Source organism: Bos indicus, chromosome 16 (assembly GCF_029378745.1).
Source record: "Bos indicus isolate NIAB-ARS_2022 breed Sahiwal x Tharparkar chromosome 16, NIAB-ARS_B.indTharparkar_mat_pri_1.0, whole genome shotgun sequence".
Taxonomy (NCBI): domain Eukaryota; kingdom Metazoa; phylum Chordata; class Mammalia; order Artiodactyla; family Bovidae; genus Bos; species Bos indicus.
In genome coordinates, this window is record NC_091775.1 from 50192604 (window position 1) to 50214122 (window position 21519).

The 21519-nt window shown below is 59.8% G+C and overlaps 1 protein-coding gene across 7 annotated transcripts in view; it reads right to left on the bottom strand.

Annotated features, from left to right (window-relative positions):
- Window positions 1–5460: 5460 nt before the first annotated feature.
- The window catches only part of TP73 (tumor protein p73), a 74809-nt gene continuing 58750 nt past the window's right edge, over window positions 5461–21519 (bottom strand). For all 7 annotated transcript variants that reach the window (XM_070768334.1, XM_070768333.1, XM_070768338.1 and 4 more), the window contains 10 exons: window positions 13114–13300; window positions 12733–12848; window positions 11165–11274; window positions 10697–10839; window positions 10270–10358; window positions 9369–9493; window positions 8800–8948; window positions 8406–8544; window positions 7945–8038; window positions 5461–6489 (listed from right to left, as the gene is read on the bottom strand). In XM_070768334.1, coding sequence (XP_070624435.1) covers window positions 6151–6489; window positions 7945–8038; window positions 8406–8544; window positions 8800–8948; window positions 9369–9493; window positions 10270–10358; window positions 10697–10839; window positions 11165–11274; window positions 12733–12848; window positions 13114–13300 — 1491 coding nt within the window. In that variant the 3' untranslated portion in view covers window positions 5461–6150. The remainder of the gene's footprint in view (window positions 6490–7944; window positions 8039–8405; window positions 8545–8799; window positions 8949–9368; window positions 9494–10269; window positions 10359–10696; window positions 10840–11164; window positions 11275–12732; window positions 12849–13113; window positions 13301–21519) is intronic.

A 21519-nucleotide genomic window follows, 5' to 3' on the forward strand; every position in this document is an offset into this window, starting at 1 on the left:
CTCAGATCCCATGTGTAACTGGTCAGCTAAGCCCAGGCACCACAACTACTGAGCCCACAGGCCACAACTAGAGAGTCTATGTGATGCAATGAAAGGTCCCACATGATGTCACGAAGATCCCACGCGCCACAACTGAGACCCGTCACAGGCAAATAAACAGCACAGACACTGTGGTGATCACCATCAAATTCCCTGGCGAGTCTCTGGTCACTTTGAACATCAGCCAGCTCCACACGGGGATCTGTGACCAGAGACTGGAGGTGACTCCCTATCTCCTCTCCACCCCCCAACCAGTTGTAACTGTGAAACATAAAGTATTTCATTCTGACGGGTCGAAGGGAAGAGCTCTTCTGATCCAGCCGTGCTCTGTTCAGAGTGCACGCAGGAGGGGCAGTACTAGGGCAGCACCTTGTATGCAGTAGGTGCTCAGTAAATACTTTACTTTAGAAAAAAAAGCTTTTGTTTATTTATTTGGTTGCACCAGGTCTTAGTTGTGTGCGGCATGCCAGATCTTAGTTCCCTGACCAGGACTCGAACCCATGCCCTCTGCATAGGGAGCATGGAACATTAACCTCTGAACCACTAGGGAAGTCCCTATTGTACTTTTTTTTAAAGTACTTTTAAACTCTTCTGTTTAAAAGTTTCTTACGCTTTGATGATTGAGATTCACTCTTTGGTCCTAACGATGTTTAAAAAAATTGGCTTCCTGAAGGTGCTTATCCTTTATTTACATGGGTTGTTGTATCAAAGATCCCCGTGGTCTTTCGGTCATTACACACAGAGCTTAATCTGCATCATGGCACATTGTAGTATAGAGTGGAAACAGGCCTGGAAGGTCAGTGTCATATGTCCCCCCTCCTGTGCCCTGCCCTGTACAAGCTGTCACCACCTGGACAGTGCATCTCTAGCCATTTGCCCTTTCAAGTCCCCCTTGACCACTTTTCAAATGCACAGCTAGGGGCACCTTTACAGGCGTATAATCAGGTCCCCCTGGACATCTCCAGCCAGCCTCTCCCCTCTCCCTGGACTCCCAGGCCCAGGTTGAGGGCTACCTGGAGGCATGCCAAGAGCTCTACAGACACTTTCTCAGGAAACTTCAAGGTTGGTGACATTCTCAGGAGCAGGGATGTGCTGACTTTTTAAAAAATATTAAATATTTGGCAGCGCTGTGTGTTAGTTGTGGCATGTGGCATCTTAGAGCTTCATGTGGCATTCAGGATCTTTAGTTGTGGCATGAGAACTCTCAGCTGCAGCATGAGGAATCTTAGTTCCCTGACCAAGCCCACTGCCTCGGGAGCACGAAATCTTAGCCGCTGGACCACCAGGGAAGTCTTGGGACTGTGCGGACTTTCAACAAGAATATTAAGTTATGGGTGGTGCAGTGGGCGTGTCATTTTCAAAGTGGAATTCACATTGCCAATGCTAGAATTAGTTTCAAAGTTGTTTGTTTTGAATAATCATTAGCCTTGTATTTTAGGTACCATGCTGCAGGTGTCCCTTTAGGGTTATGTGAATATACCCCTTTGCCTGAAGTGCCATAAACACTGTTTTAGCTTTGAAGCATCTAATAGGACAGTTACTTCCAAGTTCCTGGGATCTAGCGAATTTCACATGTCCTTGAAGAAAGCATGTGCTTAGTCGTTCGGTTGTGTCCCACTCTTTGCGACCCCATGGACTGTAGATTGCCAGGCTCCTCTGTCCATGGGCTTTTCCAGGCAAGAATACTGCAGTGGATTGCCATTCCCTTCTCCAGTGGATCTTTCCAACCCAGGGACTGAACCCAGGTCTCGTACATTGAAGATGGATTCTTTATCACCTGAGTCAACAAAACATAGCAGCTGCTGAGTAGAGCTGTGAGTCTAAATCCCTGGAGAACTCCTGCCTGGGGCCGTCCTGCACTTAGGAGCCATTTCTGGGGCTGATTGGGCTTCCCTGGTGGCTCAGGAAAGCATCTCTTATGTCTCCTGCATTGGCAGGCAGGTTCTTTACCTGGGAAGCACACGTACCATACTGATATTAATGAATCATTTAAAAATTTTTGCCTGAAGATAGCCCTTTTCTTTGGGTGTATGTGTGAAGCGGAGCTGATGCTGTTCCTCCCGAGGGGGCCGTGGCCTCCTGTGCTCTCTGGCAGCTGCTGGGTGGGGGGGTGGAGTGGGGAGGTTGTCCCCGGAGCACTGTGCCTTGCAACACGGCAGATCTGCTCTGAGCCCAGGCTCTCTCTTTCTAAAATTACATGCCAGCCTATTGGATATGTTTTTGTATATTTGCAAACAATCGTGTGTTATTCCTTGTGCTCCACTTGTGAAGAGTTTTTAAACCTAGATACTAAAATCGTCTTGTGCTGAACACGTGAGCATTACCGTGTTCAAGTGCGTGTTGCAAGTCCCTGTCGCGACTTTGTCTGTCGCAGCCTGTTTCTAAGTCCTTGTTCCATCCTTTCCTGAGGTGTTGGCATCTGTGATGCGGATTCCTGTCACTGCGATGGGGTGGGACCACTTCGCTTTGACCTGGAGGATGGCAGTTCTGGAGGAGTCGGGGATGCCAAGAGCCCCGCCCAGGAAGGCGGGGCCGGGGAAGTGGGTGGGGCTCTATCTCATCTAGTTCTGAGAGGTGTGTGGAGGAGGGCACGCCAAGAGCCCCGCCCAGGAAGGCGGAGCGAGGGCGGGCCCGGGTGGTGGGCGGGGCTCCGCCTCACCTTGTTCCGCTTGGTTTCAGCCACGTGTCTAGAAAACCCCGAGCCTGTCTCAAGGTTGAACGGGTTTTGAGTGCTGTCCTTTTGCCATGACAGGACCCCAGTCCCGAGACCTGAGGGACAGAATGAAGCCCCGAGCCCTGGAGACTGAGCCTGGCTGACTGGACGAGGTCCTGAGTTTTGCAGAGAAACGTGAACCTCAACTCGAAACAGAGGGAGGGCTGTCTACACTTGACGCGGGGGAGACCTTCCTAAGAGGGACTCTGGACCCTGCTCCCAGGAGGCCTGAGGTGGCCGGGCCGCAGCCAGTCCTGTGAGCTGAACCAGCAGCACGGGGACAGAACCCGGTGTTACCCCTCAGGTCATGCTTGGACTCAAGTCCCTGCATATCCCCACGGAGCACTCGGCTCTGAGGTGCAGGGGAGGAGGGCTCCCGGGTGTGTCACACACTGAAAACACCGGACAAACTCCGATGGGAAGCCCGCTGGGTGGTTTATAACTTGTGCTCTTGGCTTTGAATCCGATTCAGTCATAAGCGTCAGTCATTGGAACCCAGGCTTTATTATGTAACAAAACCAAAAAATCCCATCAAAACACAGCTAAAAAAACACGTTTTCCCGAGATTACATTCCCAAGAGAGGGTAATAATACGGTCAGAATAGATCCATCAATGCTGCTGGAAGAAGCATTGCCTTACATTACCGACGGGAGTGGTGTGTTTTTTTTAAACCTTAAAGTGCTTTAGCCAATAAAACAGAAGCAAGTGTTTGTGTCTGCAAGGCTGGCATGTCCTAAGGGACAGTGAGACCATGTCCCCGGTCCCTGCATATCCCCGGACGAAAGCCACTAAAGGTGCCACCCAGACCTGGGTGGGTGACCACCCCCCAGCAGCCAGGAAGGGCTGGTGGAGACTGAGCAGCTGTGCTGGGCCTGGCCAGCTTCCTGCCCTCCTCTTCCCGGCTGGGAAACCTCACAGCTCACAGGTTTGTCTTCTCTTGATTTTTAAGGGCTTGTAAGGGCCATTGCTCCTGTGTGTGTTCCTGTGACCATGATGGAATCCCCACTGAACCGGTTCTCAAGGTTGCTCCTCCATCAGTGCCAGAACAAAGGTCCAGGACCGCTGGAGCTCACCACCTGTGGCATGGGAGTGGGGAGCCTGTGCTTGGCCCTCCACAGGAATGTGCCTCCTCTGCCTCCGTATTGGGGCTCTGCCTGCCCTCTGCCTGCATGTTGCAGCCTCCCAGTTTCAGGAGCACCCAAGGGCCTCCCCACCGGCCAATGGAATGAGCCTGAGGGACAGCCATGGGAGCTCCAGGAGCTCAGCTACTTCTCAGCTGGGCTCATGGACCCCCAGGACCTGGAGGAAAGGCCTGTGGCTCCTGATGGGCCATGACTGGGGGGCCCAGCATGTGCGCTGGAGCACATGCCCTACCCCACAGCAGCCGGCTGTGACCCTGGGCTCAGACCCAAGGTCTGTGGCTCAGTCTCCTCATCTGAACTGCATGAACAGTGTACTTACCCAGGCCCTGTGAGGGTGAGAAGGGAAACCGATGCCCACACCCCTCCCCCCGCCCCCACCAGCCCAGCAGCCCTGATCCTATGGCTGCTGTGATGATGCCACCAGGGTGTGTGCTCCAGGGGGGCTGTAGGCCCCCAGGACCGGAGCTGGCTCCTATCCCCAGGCTCTCAGGCCTGGCTGTGGGCGGGGCCTCCAGGTGCTGATGATGCCCCCTCCCACCTCAAGGAGCTTCACAGGGAGCTTATGGTGTTGGGGGAGGGGGGTGTCACCCTAGACTCTGGCACCTGCATTCACACAATGCTTTTTAAATAAGCAGAACCAGGCAGTGTGCAAACTCCATGTCCAGGATAAAGCCCTGGTCTGGAGGGCCACTGCTGGCCAGTCAGGGGTGGAGCTGGCTCTGGGGCTCCATTCCAGACTGGGCTCCGAGCCACTGAGTACAGGAGACACCCCACCCCTCCCACCCCACCCCCTGGTGCCCCTTACCTCCACCCAGTGCCCTCCTCTGAAGAGCCTGGGAACTGAACACAGGAACTGGCACTTGAACCCCCAGGACTGAGAGCCTGGCTTCAGAGTGGACCTGAGTGATCACAGTCTGCTGCTTCCTGACTTCCCAGGGCTGGGGGCAGGGTGGGGATTATGGCAAGGGAAAGAACCCAAAGAGCGGTTAGGGCTCTGTCTGCATCAGCCCCTGGTCTGGGAGCCTTGCACTTCCCCATGACTTAGAGACAGGAGGGCTCAGATGATAACCAGCTAACCACGGGTAACCATGCAGAGTGAGGGACAGACAGGTGTTAGGAAAATACCAGGTGATGTCTCAGCTTACACAGGAGTCAAGCTTCCCTGCATCCCTCCTGCCTCATCCCCTCGCCCACGATCCCCTGTGGTCCTGCTTCTGGCTCAGAAGGCTCCCTGCAGACAGAACCAGCCCCATCGCCCTGGGGGGTACAGACATTGTCTCTCCCAGCCCGCTGACTCCTCTAGCTGCCCACAGAGGCCAGGACCCCCTCCACTGGCCTCAGCACTGTGAAGACAGGAGGGCCCCTCCCACACAGAACACAGCCTCCCAAGGAGCAGGGTGGGGCTGCGGCTGCAGCTGGCTCTGTTCTCCCATCCCGTAATGGGGGAGCAAGTGACTGACCCCTCCCTGCTGTGGATCCCACCTGGCTGGCCCTTTTCTTAGCCCATTTTGTTTACACGCACGTTCAGAACGAAAGTTAAAAAAAAGAAAAGGCTCACCCACATGTAGAAAAAGGGCATCATTTTATCAAATGTTGACAATTCCCAGTGGTCTGAGGAACCTGTGTCCGTGCTCAGGGGGCCACTGATGGAAGGGCACTGTGGCCAGAGGTGTTGGCATGGGGCCTGGCTGCAGGCCATCCACCCGAAGTTTCCTTGCCTCCCAGGAGGGACCAGTCTTCCTAATTCCAGTGAAACTTGGGAGTTTGTTTGGGGCAGGAAATGGGAAGTGGCTGCAGTGGGCTTTACACCAGTGGACAAGGGTGCAAGGGGCAGACCGACCCTCAAGACCAGCAGAGGGACCAGCCTCGGGCGGAGATGTAATCTGGAGACTGGACTGGAGAACAAACGTGTTAGGGACAAGCACCGAGCCCCTCATCCCTACCCAGACATTGAAAAACACTTTTTGGCAGTTGTCAGCTGAGCCCCCCAGGAAGGAGAGGCAGGGAAGGTGAGCCCCCCAGAGAACGGACTTTGGATGCGCGTCCTCAGTACAGCTCCGGGGTCCTCCCCACTTCACCGGCGCAGCCCAAGGATCCTGCCTCCCAGGCCAGTTGGTGACTTGGAGGAAGCAGCCATCCAGCGAGGCTTCCTGGGCCGCCAGCCCGGAGACTCCGCCCTCTCCGCCGAGACTCCGCTCTCTCCGCTCTCCGCGTAGGTAGCACGGGGGCAGGGGGTCTGGCCGTGTCCTCCCCACTCAGTTGGCCTCGCTCTCCGTGAACTCCTCTTTGATGGACTGTTTGCGGGACTTACAGTCCGGGAGGTCGAAGCCGAAATCGGCCCACTCGTCGGGCCCCGCGCCCCCGGCGGGGCCCCCGCGGTTGGGGATGGTGATGGTGTGGCGCACGCGGAAGTGCACGGCCTCCATGACCCGCTGGCGCTGAAGTTCCCCCGAGCCCCCGATGGCGATGGTGGCCGCGTTGCTGCTGGAGCGGATCAGCTGCTGGGCGCTGTAGTCGTGGCTCTGCTTCAGGTCCTGGAGGCCCCTCCAGATGGTCATGCGGTACTGGTCGGGGATCTTCAGGGCCCCCAGGTCCTGCAGGAGCAGCTGTCAGGCTCCGCCCTCCCCCTACCAGGGACATCACCTGCCCTGCACAGCCATTGGGGGACCAGGAGGGAGGGGAGGAGCCCTCACCGGGGTGGGGGTGGGGGGCACAGAAGTAGACAGTGCTGGATGCCCCTGTGCCTGGTGGTCTGGCCACACCCAATTCTGCCCTCGACAGGACAGGAGAGACAAGAAATGACATGGGTGGGAGTGGGGCACTGAGGTCATGTGGGCCAGGTAGGGCCTGGTTACTCTGATCACAGTCAGAGTAACAGATGGAGCTCCCTGACACCGGGTGCTGGAGGACACCTGCCTCCCAGCCTTAGGGCCGGGACCCCCACTTCAGGACAAAGCAAAGCCTCAGGTTCCTGTCACCCAACCCCCACCCCACCAAGCAACGCATCAATTGGTGAGGCAGGGTTAACAGGCCCTGAGCTAGTCCAGTGGGGCCACCAGCGACAGGTCAGAGAGGGTAGTGGACAGAGGACAAGGCTGCCCTCTGAGCCACTGGCCCCGCTCCCTCTGGCAAACCCGCATCCCTTGGCCGGGGAGGAGGCCTCTGTCCCAGGGTCGACTGTGGAGCAGGTCCAATGGAGGCTCCAGGCCACTGAGTTGGAGCCCTGGGATCCAGCCCGCCGACAGCTGTGTCTCCCGGCCTCCAGCTAACAGTCATTACACTCAAGACGTCTCCAGGCTGTACACTGTGCTGTCGCTTCGGTCCTGTCTGACTCTTTGCGACCCCATGGACCGTAGCCCTCCAGGCTCCTCTGTCCATGGGATTCTCCAGGCAAGAATACTGGAGTGGGTTGCCATTCCCTCCTCCAGGGGATCTTCCTGACTCGGGAACTGACCCCGTGTCTCTTACATCTCCTGCATTGGCAGATGGATTCCTTACCACTAGAGTCATCTGGGAAGCCCTATGAGTGCTTGTTGCTGGGACTCTGGTTTAACCCAAAGACCAACCCTGGCTGTGGGTCAGGGGTCAGGATGCCAAGGGTGGGGCACTTCTAGCCCTGCACACCCGGGACCGGACATTCAGTTGCTGTGGGTGCATGGCAAGCAGTTTGGGCCTCAGTCCTCCCCCGCCCCCATCCTGTGTAAACAGTGCTGAGCTAAACCAGCACCAGGTCCCTTCTGGACTTCCCCTTCTGGAATTCATCATGCCTTGGAGACAGTCCGCCCCTAGATCAAAGGCCGCAGGATAGAGACTCAAGTCCAGATGAGGGACTCGGGGCAAGTCCTGTCCAGCTACGTGATGCTGGGTGTAAGCAAGTAGACTTGGCTACTTGCAGGAAGAAGGGTTTTCCAAACTCCCCAACCCCCCTTACACGGGAAGACGGGAAATGGAGGGACTGCACCGCAAGAGGAGAAAGTTCCCTGGCCTGCAGACAGGTCCCAGGCTGGTCTGGGGGTGGGTTCTCCATGCCTGCCCCAGCAGGCAGTTACCTCTATCGTCAGGTTCTGCAGGTGGTAAATGTTCTGTAAGCCCTGGGAGGTGAAATATTCGATGCAGTTTGGACACCCCAATCCTGTTAGAAAACTGCAGAGAATTGGGGAAACAGAGCAGCGTTAACTTGTAAAAACCTGGCTGTATGGCCCGTCTGAGTGGGAACTGGCCACCCCCAGGTCTCCCCACCCGGCCCAATGTGGCCACAGCTTCCGGCCCACGCTCACCTGGGTGCAGCCTCCAGGGAGCCCCTGGCTTTCTGTGCCCGCCTTCCAAGCACCTGCTGGAGGCTCACTATCCCCCTCCCTCTATCTGCTCTCCAGACAGCGCACCAGGGACGGCACCAGCTGCAAGGGGCAGCAGGCACAGAGCCCTACCTTGGGCTTGGGGCCAGGCGGCCAGGAGCCACCAGGGCTGAGGTTACTGGGTTTGTGGCAGCACCCAGCAGCAGCCCACATACCTGACCAGGCTGGAGTCAGCATGGTAGGGGGGTGGCGGGGTACAGTGGGACCCCGAGACCATGGACTGGGAGCTGGGGCCACCATTCATCTCCCCATTGGCCGGCAGGGTGTGGCCATGGTTGTTGAGTATCCCGGGGCCTGGGCAGAAAGCAGGTGGGACAGTCAGAGGCGGGCAGGCCAGGCCAGGTGTCCCAGGCTGTGTGAGGGAGGCTTGTAAGGCTCAGCCCCCACTGAGACCTGGAGTGGACAGAGGGGACCATGCCTCCTGCTCTCCGGCCAGAACTGCTGGAGGGTCCAGCCATCAAGAGCCCCAAGCGGTCCTGAGCTGGGCAGGAGGGTCTGGAGCCAGGCTCCCCCACTCCCCACCCCAGCCACCCTGTCCGAGCCACTCACCCATGGGTCCCAGGTTGGGCCCAGCCGCTGAGCCATGCGGGGGAGGCTGGCCCACCAGCTGGTTGACTGAGGGCAGCTTGTTGACGGCCCCATGCGCTTTGCTCATGGGCGAGAGGACAGGCCCATAGGATGGAGGCTGAAGGTGGCTCCTGCTCAGAAGGGACAGCACTCTGAGTGAAGCCCCCTGCTGCAGGGGCCTGGAGACCCCGCCTACACTGGGGTCAGAGTGCCCACTTCCAGCCCACCCTCCCTGCCTGACAGTGGCCACACTCACTCAAAGGCAAGACCTGGGCAATGAGTAGGAGCCAGAGGGGCACCGTTCTTGACCCTGGAACCAGACCTGTTCTTGGTGGGTCACTGTCACCCCGACCACCCCTTCCTGGCCTCCACTCAGCAGACTTCTAGGCTGAGATGCTGCAGTTCAGGGAGCCTTCCTGGAGGAGGGGTACTGCCTGGTGCTGCTGTGTTTTCCCTACTGGGTCATCCAGCCCCATCTTTCCCCACATCAGACAGGTAGGTAAGACCCGGAAGACTGGGATTGGGGGCGGAGGTGGAGGGGCTGCACTCACGGCCTCTGCAGGAGCTGCTGCTGCTGCTGCCGGTAGGAGTCCACCAGCTGCTGGGGCACCAGCTCCATCAGCTCCAGGCTCTCCTTGACCTTCATCAGGATCTCAAAGTTCTCCCGGCCCCGCACCTGAGCACAGACAAGTGGACCCTCTGCCTGCCCAGGATATGTAGACACCGCCTGGCCCCAGAACCCCCCACCTCCTGGCGCAGGGGAGTACTTCTTCTTTCTCAGGGCTCCCCAGCCCCTGCAGCCATGGGGTCCCCTGGTCCTGCTCTCCTCTCCAGAAGTAGGTCTGAGTGAAGCTGGTGGGCTGGCTCCTGTCCATGCAAACCACACCCATCCCTTACTACCCCTGAGTCTTTGCCACACTGCCCCCTCCCTCTTTTCAGAGCTCAGCAGACCTGGGGTACTGGGGGGGGCCCTGGACAAACATGGGGCTTCTCGAACAAGGAACTCATTCTTGAAGGACTCAAGACAAGTCCTTGAAGGACAAACAACAAGCTCACGTCATGGAGACCAGACCTAGCAAAGCAGGTGAGGGTTTATCTGAGCTGGGGTGGCCGCATCACAGGGCAGCCTATACTCCCGGCTCAGTGATGCGCTGGGGCCCACCAGGCTGTGGGATTCCTCCCACATGCTCCCTTGGGTGGGGGACTGCATCGCCCTGCACACTGTACCACTGTATCCGTAACGAGCCCTCCTGCTCTGGGAGCTCCATCAGTGGACCTGCTCCCCTTGTGGCTAGTCCAGCTCTCTGGGCCCTGGTTCTCCTTTCTGGGATCCACAGAGCTTGGGGTCTCAGCTGTCAGGGCATGCTGGATGGCACCTGCCACCCGCGGGGCCCTGGGTCTCCCCCTAGCACCGCCGTGCCCCGGCCTGGGCCCCGCAGCCGTGGGACTCACGTGTATGTAGTACACGTCATCGTCACCATGCCGCCTCTTCTTCACATTGGTGCCCAGGGCAGGAGCGGTAGGGGGGCTCTGCTTGAAGGCTGACAGGGGTCGGGGGCTTTGTGAGCAGGCAGGGAGGAGGCGGGGCACACGCAGGTGAGCCAAGCTAACCCCCTCACCCCACCCCACCACCCTCCCTGAGGTGTCCCTCGTGGACAGGCCCGAAGACCAGTCACCCACTTGGATGAGCAAACTGGAGCGGCCACCCAGGCTGGACAGAGTGGACTGGGGGGCAGCCACATGGGTGGGGCTCACTCTGTCCCCTGGACACAGGCTTGCATGTTTCCTGAAAGTCTCCAGACCGGTCCAGCTCGTCCGGAGGATGGCCTGGCTCTGACAGTCCGGAGTTGCCCTCCGCCCTTGCCCCCGCCCCGCTCACCGCGCTTGCTGGCAGCCCCGCTCTTGGCAGCACTCTCGTTGAGGGCCTGCTGCTCACGGTAGTGGTCTTCATCTGCTTTGCGGTCCCGGCCAGGACAGGCACAGATGCGGCCCTCGAAGGACCGGCGGCCCAGCACCTGTCCGCTGTCCAGGGTACAGCCAGAACCGTGAGCTCTAGGGGCCCACCTTCCCCACCCACCTTGAACCCTACGGGACTGGCCTTGATGGGCCCAGGGCTCAGGGCTGAGAGCACAGCTGCTCCAGGACACCAGGTCTTCTGCCTCCCTCCCAGGGTGGTGCCTGCCCCTGCAGCCCCTCCCAGCACATGGCCTTCAGGGGCCCTCCCCAAAGTTGCCTCCAGGGCCAGCATCCCTCCTAGGTCATGGCTGTCTCCCCAGCAAGACCCCCAGCAGCACTGGCCCAAATCCCTGCCCTCCCACCCCCCTACTCCCACCTCCAGCAGACTCACTCCCGTGTCTCCAGGGTGATGATGATGAGGATGGGCCGCCGGTTCATGCCCCCAACACAGCTGCTGTTGCACATGAAGTTGTACAGGATGGTGGTGAACTCTGTCCCCACCTGCACACAGGGAGGCGGGGAGGCTGTGGTGTCAGCAGGTGGCCTCAACCCACAGGTGTGGGGGCTCCTGGGCTTCCAAGCACCCATCCCTCACATCTCCGGTGGGCAAGAGGCTGCTGGGCCCTCTGGTCCTCTGCCATCTATCCACCCATTCACCATCCACCTGCCTCCATCCACCCATCTTTCCACCATTCACCATCCATCCATCAATCTACTTCCATCCACCTATCCTCCTATGGGTCATTCATCATCCATCTATTTATCTATTCACCATCTATCATCCATGCATGTATCCATCCATACATCTATCTATCCATCCCTCAGCCCCTATCCATCCATCATCCATCTACCTTCACCCACCCATCCTTCCATCCATCCACCCACCATCTGTCCATCATCTGTGCACCCAGGCGTACATCCATCCATTCCCCATGCACACATCCACTTGTGTGACTACAACCTATCCATTCACACACTACGCTGAGTGCCATGTGCTGTGCTGGCTGTGGGAACCAAGAGAGCCATGGCGGTTGCCCCCACCACCTCCCCACCCTGACACAGGCTGGAGGTTGCCCAGGCAGCTGGGTATGAGCACAGGCCCCTGTGGGCACAGGTGTGTGTTTTGCAGTGTGGGCTCTTCTGGGCACTGCTCTGGCAGAGGGAGGGACCAGAGCTGTCCGAGTGGGCTCCACATACACTGGTTCCTGGAAGTTTACGGACCTAGGACTCGTGACCCCGGGGGCATCCTAGGACCACAAAATGTGCAGTTGTCGCGGTCTCCCTGGGTCTGGAGGATGGCTTAGGAAACCTGGCCTTTCACAGAACTCCTAGCACGTGGCCGCCACCAGGGGGCGGGAGAGACCTGCTTTCCTGGCCAGTCCTAGAGGTGGAGCCGGGCTGGAGGCTGAGGGCTGGGGGAGGGAAGCCGGGGTGGAAAGCCCTCCCAGGGCCCTGGTCCCACTGACATAAGGGCTGTTCCGTGGGGAAGCACGAGGGCTTCTGGGGAACCAGGTGCAGGAATGAGGCCTGGAGTGGGAATGCCTAGAGGACTGGCTACAGCACTGGGGGAGGGTCTCGGATCCAGGGTGGGGGTGAAGTAGTGCCATGCCGCCGACTGCAGGTCTGTCCTCTTCTCCTCGGGGGCTCCCCACAACCCATTCCACCCGGCTGACTCCCCCTGACCTGAGTCCCTCCCTCCCCAGAGCCCAGAACCAGGAAGAGGGACGAAGGGCTGGGTTGAGGCTCAGGGGTCGCCGGGCCCACCCCATGCTGTAGAGCTGGGGGTGCAGATGCCCAGAGAAGGCTGGAGGGGCTGCCCCCAAGCCGGGGGTCAGGCTAGGAGGGACTGATGGACAGACAGATGAGAAGACGAGGGAGGAGCCCCACAGCTGGACTTAACTCTGGACACTAAGGAAGTGACTTGCGGGGCCTGTGCCCCACCCCCGCCTGGCTCCCTACCTGCGGGGGCTCATAGGGCACCATGACGCTCTGCCGGCCGGTGACTGGGTCGTCCACGTACTGCGAGAGGTTGTTGCCCTCCACACGGATGAGGTGGCTGGCGGGAGCGGACTGTCCTGCCGAGAGGAGTGAGCCGCTTCAGAGACCCTGCCAGCCAGGGGCTGCACCCCTTTGCCGGGCACAACGTAGTTGCTTCGGGGCCTCCCAGGGGGACGCAGGCGGCAGGCAGCTCTCACAGATGCCCGGGGCATCTGACTCAGCAGCCCTACCCCGCTCCACGCGCCCTCCCATTGGACCTGCTGCCTCCAGGTAGGAGGCCGGGCCAGCCCTCCTCTTCCCTCCAGGGTGCAGAGGGGCAGAGGAGGGGGCGGGGACACTCACCTTCATTGAAGTCCCGCCCGAGCTCGTGGTTGGGGCAGCGCTTCACAACCTCGGTCACGTGCTCCGCCTTCTTATAGACGGGCATGGCGCGGATGGCGGTGCCTGGGGGCGGCGGGGCGGACACCTTGATCTGGATGGGGCACGTCTTGGCGATTTGGCAGTAGAGCTTCTTCAGCAGCGGGGAGTACTGCAGGGGATGGGGGTCGCGGTGAGGCTGGTCACACCTCCTCCTGCTGCGCCCCGCCAGGACTCCCCGCCCCAAGCCCTGGGATGACGGCCCTCGCTGGACACTTCTGGCTATCTTTCCCTCCCAGCTTCTCCCCAGCCCCACTCAGCAGGTGCCGAGTGTCCTGTGCTGCCGGGAGGAGGCGCTTTCTGTCTGGATCTCACTAGTTGGAGGAGGAGGATGAGAATTGGACCATAAAGAAGGCTGAGTGCTGAAGAATTGATGCTTTCAAATTGTGGTGCTGGAAAAGACTCTCGAGAGTCCCTTGGACTGCAGGATCAAACCAGTCAATCCTAAAGGAAATCAACTCTGAATATTCATTGGAAGGACTGATGCTGAAGCTGAAGCTCCAATAATTTGGCCACCTGATGTGAAGAGATGACTCACTGGAAAAGACCCTGATGCTGGGAAAGACTGAAGGCAAAAGGAGAAGGAGGTGGCGGAGGATGAGGTGGTTAGATAGCATCACCGACTCAATGGACGTGAGTTTGAACGAACTCTGGGAGATAGTGAAGGATAGGAAAGTGAGAAGGAGCTGCTGGAGAGCAGGGCTGGGAGCCAGGTCTGGTGCCTCAAGCCTGTGGACCTTAAGCCTCCAGGCTGTAGTGGTTTGAGGGGTGAGGTGCAGCATCCCGTGTCGGGTTTAAAAGCCTGGAGTCAGGTCTTCTGGCATTTGTGCAGAGGAGACAGGCACAGGGACTCCCCGGACCATCCTCGGAGGGGCCAGCCCTGCAGTTGGGTTCTGGCCACTGCAAGTGGGGGGCTTTGACCACGGAGCCCCAGGATGCCTAAAAGAAGCCCCTGACCCAGGGAGGATGGGATGATGCCCACACCACCTGCAGGGACCCCCAGGGCCAGTGCCCAGGGGTCCAGGTGGCCCACCTGAGGACCCAGGCTGGCTCTCGTGAGCCCAAAGTGACCTTGATGGAAGGGCCCCTTGGAAACAGGGGTGTCCACTCATTTCTAAGCTGGCTGTTCTCCAGTGACTGGCTCCTGGGGACCCATGGCCCTATCTATCCACAGGGACAGTGGGGAACATCAAGCTCTTAGAGTCACAGGAGGCTTCCTGTCCCCATGCCACATCCCTGGGTCCCCCCACAAGCCCGGGGGACTTGGAGTTACCCCAGCCAGAAGACTCTGGGAAGCCCCCAGCACATCACACCATGGTGTGTGGGGTCAGGCTGGAGACGGGGCTGCTGCAGTCCAGAGGATGAGCAGGTCTGAGCCCACCTTTGCCAAGGAAGCTGGCGCCTGACACCATGACCCATAGATGAAGGCCACCCTGGCCACTTGCGCTGCCTCTCTGGCAACCAAGGGACACAGTGGACCCTCAGGGCCTCCTAACCTCAGCCACTCCAAGTCCGGGAAGAGCAAGGGAGATGGAGCTCACCCTGAGCCCAGGGGGAAGGGGTCCCTGCCCCTCAGCACCCTCGGCCCTGAGCAGCACAGCTGTCCTTCCTCTGATGAACTGAAACCCAGCCAGAAACGCTGCCCTGTCCCTGCAGTGGGTCTGGGGGGCTTGGGGAACAAGTGGGAGGGTCTTCCTAGTGACGTCCTGGGGGATGGGGACCCTGCCCAACTCCCTCGGCGCTGGTTGCAGGACGAGCGCCCTTGTACCCCTGTCACGGAAGGGATCGGATGCCCACAGGGCTTGTCCCCTCCCAGGTGCTCTGTCCACTTGTGCCGCAACCCCACTGCTGCAGGCAGGCACACCCGCTATGGATGCAGGTGGGCCCTCAGCTGCTAGACAGCAGGCTCAGAGGCCACACGGCAGGGGGCAGCTTGCATCCCAGGGAGGTGACCGCTGACCTCCTGTGTCCCCATCAGGATAAATGCTGCCCCTTCACCAGTTTGGGAGATCAGCTGAGTGCCCCGTATCGAGATCTGTGCCCAGGCAGCACTAGCCCAGCCCAAAGCAAACTCCAGGTGCCAGCCGAGGGCCCAGCTCTCTTGTCCACCCACGTACGAGGCTTCAGTGTCCGTCCCTGACGTGAGACAAGTGTGCACTTAGTCTCGGGATGAAACTGCCTGGTCATCGTCATGGAGGAGCTTCAGAGGGCTACCCAGGGGGTCTTCCTGGTGGAGGAGGGCCCCACAGGGAATGGGAGGCCTCAGTTGGATTGCAGGGACCTGAACACAAGCAGTGATGGAGTAAGAAGCTGGGATGCCGGGAGCCATCCACTCGGCAAGCCTTTGTTGAACGCCTAGTGTTTGCCCAGCTCTTGGCTCATTAAGGAAATGAGCCGAGAGGCCCTCCACCCCCAGAAAACTCTAGACTTAGCTGAGGCTCACGGCTCATGCCCAAAGGCCACGCAGCCTCATGGCCTCCTGCTGTGGCTGTTGGATCCCAGATGGGGCTTCCTCCCCTGCAGGTGACCCACCTGCCTTCGGAAGGCTCAGGGAATAAGGTGACCCGGGACTGGGAGGGGCATGCGGAGGACTGCAGAGAGCTGGCCTGGACTACTGGGGGTGGTCTGCAAGGGGAGACTGCCTGAGGTCTGGCCACTGTGTCCCAGTTTCAGCTCTGGGCTGGACAGCTGGGACACCTTAACCACTGGACAGACCTTTCTGTGGCGTGACCGTCGGCTGTGCAGGTCCCCCTCCGGGAGTCCCATTCGCCCTCTGACTTGTGCTCCCACCGAAGCCCTGAGATGGGTAAAGTCTACCAAGACCAGGCATTCCTGGCAGCCCCACTGAGGAGGGAATGGAGACAACAGGGTGCATCCAGGCTCCAGGCGCAGCCTGGGGAGGTACAAAACTGCTGCCCCCCCTACCCCAACCCCCCAGGCTCCCTGATCACCCCCTGGCTTCAGAACCCCCGCCCCACCCACACAGCCTTTCCCCCTGGGCTGCCTGCCCCAGCCCCACTGGCCACCTCCGCCAGAGCTGAGGACGCCCCACCCTCTGGGAGGAGCTGCCGGGAGCTGTCCCTGGTACCGCCGGGCAGCAGCAGCCCAACCGCCCCGGTGAAAGGCAAAAGCCGACTCGGCTGGGAGCACACCGCTGCCTGGGGCGCCTCACCGGCCAGCGGTGAGGGTGCAGAGAACACTCTTCCCTCTGTGGTCCTAGCAAGGCCAGTCACTGGCTCTCCACCGCTCCCCACAGGGGTGCCCCCAACCCAGTGCTGCCCTCCCTACTGGCTGCTCTTGTGGCTTTCGGGCACACACACAGGTCAGGCCCCCACTCCAGCAGGGGGTGGATCCACAGATGTCCAGCCTGGGCAGAGCCCGGTAGCGTCAGGGAGCGAGACCTGAGGTCTCCGCAGCCTGGTAGCATCAGTGGTGACACCTGTAGTCGCCGGCCTGCAGGGCAGGAGGGAAGCCTGGGAGGGGAGGGGGCAGGCCGGAGGGGTTGGGGGCAAACCAGTGGTTGGGTGCAGAGTGGGACCTGGAGGGAATGAAGGAGCCCCCCCTCTTCCCAGAGCTCCGGGGCCTCAGGCCATCCTGGGCACAGGGCAGGGAGAAGGAGGGCTCCTGGGTCCTCCTCGGTTCTGTAAGAAAGATCACGTGGAGACAGTTCCTCTCTCCCTCCTGCCTGCCTCTCCTTCCCTAGGACCGCTAGATGGATGTGTTTCAACAGATTCCGAGCTGATAAAATCTTATTTATCTTCGGCTGTTGACACGGAGCCGTCAGGACTTGCCTGTTCGGGGATGCGTGTGTTCCTTCGTGTTTGCAGGAAATGGTTCTCCCAAACACTGGTGTGTGCCCATCCCGCCCCCTCCAGCTCTTCCCCTCAGATCCACACCTCCCCGTCCCCCGCCCAGCTCACGATGGGCCCGGCCTGGCTGGAAGCCACAGGCCTGGCAGGGCTGGTGCGGGGGTGATGGGGGAGAGGGCGGCGGGTGGCGGGCGCGGCGTGGTGGCTGTTAATTTCCTCGCGCCCGCTCCCCGGCAGCTGGGTGCCCAGCATGGGCAGGTTTGGGCAGGAGCAGAGTGGAGAGGTGATAATAACTTGTCTGTCATTTTCCAGGGACGTGTAGCGTCTTGCAAACCGCAAATACCGTTAACCAGCTTGGGTGAATCTGTTACAACAGATTCTGGGAGACGGGGCCCTCAGTGGGGGCTTTATTTTTTTTAATGATTTTTTTATAGACCACTTTTATCTGCTTTCTGTATGTGTGTGCATGCATGCGCTGGTGCTCACACCCACATTTCTCCCTGCTCTTGGGCTACGGACCCTTTGAGGACCCCCTCAAGACCACAGACCCTCACTCACCCTAGAAAAGCTCTCGAGTAGATCAGCAGAGCGCTTGGCAAGAAGCTTCCTGGGGTTCCAGGAAGCTTCCAAAGCTCATAGGAACCCCCGGTTCAGCCTCCTTTCTCCCTCCAAGGGAGGAGGCCTCCCAGGGTGACACACACCACAGGGACAGTGCCCCCTACTTCTGGCCACACCCTCCCTGGCACAGATCCACTTCCACAATCCCATCTTCACTCAGCCAAGAGGGACTGGGGACACGGGGAGCTCTGACAGACGTCAGCGAGGTGACCGGCCTGGGGGATGCAGGGACACCTATGACCATCACCACAGCCTGCTTCAGGGCACCCACGCTCAGAAGGCAGTGAAGGTCTTCGCTGGAAACCCACACACAAGGAAACCCATGGCCAACACTCCACCCTGGATGCGGGCCTGGTGGCTGGAAGATCCAGGGAACTTGGGACGCCAGGGCAGCAGCCGGTGCCTGGCCGGCAGAGAAGGCAGGCCTCTATGATTCCTCAACAGCTCCTAGCTTGGGATGGGGTGGTGTGGGAGATGCTTCTGCTGACACCTCTGTGAACCTGGATGGCCCAGGCTCCCCTCGCCAGGAGCCCAGCAGACCGGGAGGTGGAAACAGGCTGTGCTGGTGCTGAGAGACCCTGACTACCATCTTGGGGAGGCCCTGGAGGCTGTGTTCTAGAAGCTGTCCCCCGGAGAGAGAGAGAGGCTGCAGGCCCCTGACAGCCTCAGTGAGTGTGCCCCCTTCAGCTGCACCCCTAAACCAGCACTCCTCGTCCCACTCAAGGCTGTGGGCTGCCAGGGGAAGTGGCTTCTGTCCTGGGCTAAGATCAGGGGCAAGGTGGACAGCAGGAGTGCACTGAGCTGACCCAAGAGAGAGGCTCCAGTGGGCACTGGGCCTGCTGTGCAGGGTGGCCAGCAGGGCAGGAGCCGAGGGCTCACCCAAAGCCTGGCCAGACGGAGGGGACAGACCACGTGGGTCTGGGGAGGCCATGTCCGCTGGTGTCGAGGCCAGGAGGCCCGTGAGTGGGCGCCGTTGCCCCGCACTCTCAACGGGGCTCCCGGGGCCACCTGCATGGCCACCGTTTACTGACACCTTCTCTGTGCTGGGTCCACTCGCACACAACCCCCGCCTCGAGGTCACCCTCTCACCCTGTTTTAGCAACACAGAGCTCTGCTTCCAAAAGCTGGGGTGGCGCCGCCTTGGGCCCTTGAGCTCCATCTCCAGAGCCCTTGTCACCACTGGGCTTGACTTGGGGCCGTGAAGACCACGTAGCTCAAAGAGGCAGGTGGACAAGGACACAGGGCCAGCTGTGACACCCTTCATTCCAGCTGGGCTGAGCTCCAGCCTCTCAGGACAAGGGAACCAACAGGCGGGAGCCTGACCTGCCCTGTCCTGCTGGGGAGGGGGGGCATCTCCCTCGACTGCAGAAGGAGCATAAGACAGCCTCCTGGTGCAGTGAGGGGTCTCCAGGTGGGGATTGCTGGGGAACAGCTAGCTGGGGGGAGGCAGCTGGCCTGGATGCTCCAGCCCCCACTTTTCTGTTGAGATGCTGTGTGATGAGCCTCAGTTCTGACCCTGAAGGGCCTTGTCGAGTCACCAGCTCCCCTGTGAACAGTGCTTGGGGGGTCCTGGCACACAGGGGGTCCTGTTGTCTCCTCGGTCACTCTGGTCCCTCCAGGAAGAGGAAGCTGCCCAGAGGCCGGCCGTGCCCGTGGCCCCAGTGAACCCTGAGGAGGAGAAGGACGTGCCCCCACCCCCTACTCCCAGGGCACAAACAGCGTCACCATCCAAAGCACCAAACTTTGGTTCTGCCGGGTCCAAACTCAGTTCCTCTGCCCACAAACTTGGCTTCTGACTTTGCAAGCCTGTCTGTGCTGGCCTCCTTTGAAGTCCAGTGTCCCTGCCTGCAGTGGGTATCCCCGCAGGCTGGCCTCATGGAGACAGCGCTCTGGCCAGAACCCGGCTAGCAGGGCCATGGCCAGGCCTCGGAACTGCCCGACATGAGGCAGCGTGGGGAGGCTGCCTACCAGCCCAGCTCTGATCCAGTGCTGGGAGGGCCCCCGGGACGGCCGGGGGAAGAGGCCCCCACTATGCTCACCCTACCCCCTTGTGCCTTTTTGAGTTGTCGTGGCCTTGTCGGCATGGTGAAGGCAAGGGTCAGTGGCCAGCTTCCACTCACAGGACAGTCCCAGAGCCTCTGCCTGTGGGCATGCCATTCTGGATACTGGGCTGTGCAGTGCAGGCAGTCCTTCCCCCAGCTCCCTGCAGCTTCTGGATGGCCTGGGGGCATCAGGGCCAGAGCTGAACCAGCTGCAGGAGGCTGAGGGGACTCAGGGAGGGGAGGCTGGGCAGTGGCCACGGCAGTGGCAGACGCTCAAGGTGGCCTCCTGGAGGGCTGTCACGTCGGTCCCAGCAGGAGCCCTAAGGAAGCACTCTCCTGCCTCTGACCTTCCTGCCATGGCTGCCACAGGTAAGCCCCCAGTTGGGAACCACAGTTAAAGCCACGCCCTCCAGTCAGGAAGCAGTGAGAGCATTTCTTCACTAAACAAACCCCACTCCCGGCCAGCAGGAGAGAAGCCCCGGGACCTGCATGCCCTGGACACGGTGGGTAGCCATTTCTCAGCTTTTAGTACAGATGGCTGCAATCGAAGTTTTCGCTGGAATTTGTAACTGGCCAGTGAAGGGTCCGAGGCAGGGAGTACTGACTTCTGAACATCCGGTCCCGTGCAGCGCAGCATGAGGCGCTCCCACTACATAGCACCACCTGGGCTCATCCTCCCTGGGCACTAGAGGCTCTGGCTGCTCCCCTCCCCAACACCAGGACCCCACAGAGGAAGGGGGCCTAGCCCTGGTAGGTCTGTGATCCTGAGGACTCTGCCTCCAGGCCACTGAGTGGTTTTCCCAACAGCCTCTGATCATCTACTTCACCCAACCCTGTGTACCTTTCACAGGGGCTTTCCTGCCCTAGAAATTCTGAGGGATCCATGAACTTGAGCTTGGTTTCCAAGTTCGGGATCTGAGAAAACCCCAAAGCAGATTTCCCTGACAACCAACCACAAGGACTCACTTGGCTTGGACACAAAGCCCCCACTCACTGCTCAGCTGTGACCTTCATCCCGAGTTCCCCATGGCCAAGGTCCAGGGCACTCAGCCCCCTGCTGCTGCAGCAGCGGTTTTAGGAGAAACCGAGGTGGGGTCTCCCCTTCTGGCCTCACTTTCCCACCCAGAAAGGGGGCTAAGGGAGCCTGAGAGTGAGCTGAGGATGGCGGGCCTGGCTGAGGTGTGGCAAGAGAGGAAGAGGGGCGGGTCCCCTGCCCAGCTCCCCTGACCCCCAGGCTCTCCTGGCCTGTGGCTACTTTTACTTTTGAGCCTGGTCAGACCCGATCTTATAGAATGCTCCTGAGGAGTTTTCATTGGTCAATAAGAAGCAGACAGAGAAAGTGGTCAGGCAGACTCCACCCGCCCAGGGGCAGCTGTCACTCATGCGCTGACAGTGATCACAGGCTTGCTAGGGGCCTGGGTGCTTCCTGCCGTAGCCATTGGCAGGCCCTGTACCTCTGAGGGGTCAGCTCCCCTTACCACTGGTCCCCTGGGTCCTGGGGGTGTCTGCAGACCCAGCCCTCGGAGCTGGGAGAAGGCTAGTCCTTAGATGTGCCCCACAGAGGTACACAGGCTGTGCCTACAAGCTAAGTAATGAAAGCCAGGGGTCAGGCTGCTGGGGTTCCAACGCCTCTCTCCCTGTGCTGATGGGTGACCTTGAGCAGGGACCTGGCCACCTAAGCCTTATCAGTAAAGTGGGGAGACCCTGAGAGCCTACAGCATGTACCAGGGTGCTCCTGGTGGGGCCTGCCCACAGGGGGACCCTGCAGGGGCACTGTTGATCCACAAACCGGTCACCCCAAAATTCACAGAGCTGTGTCCAACTCAGAAAAAGTCCCAGGAGATGAGAAATGACATGGATCG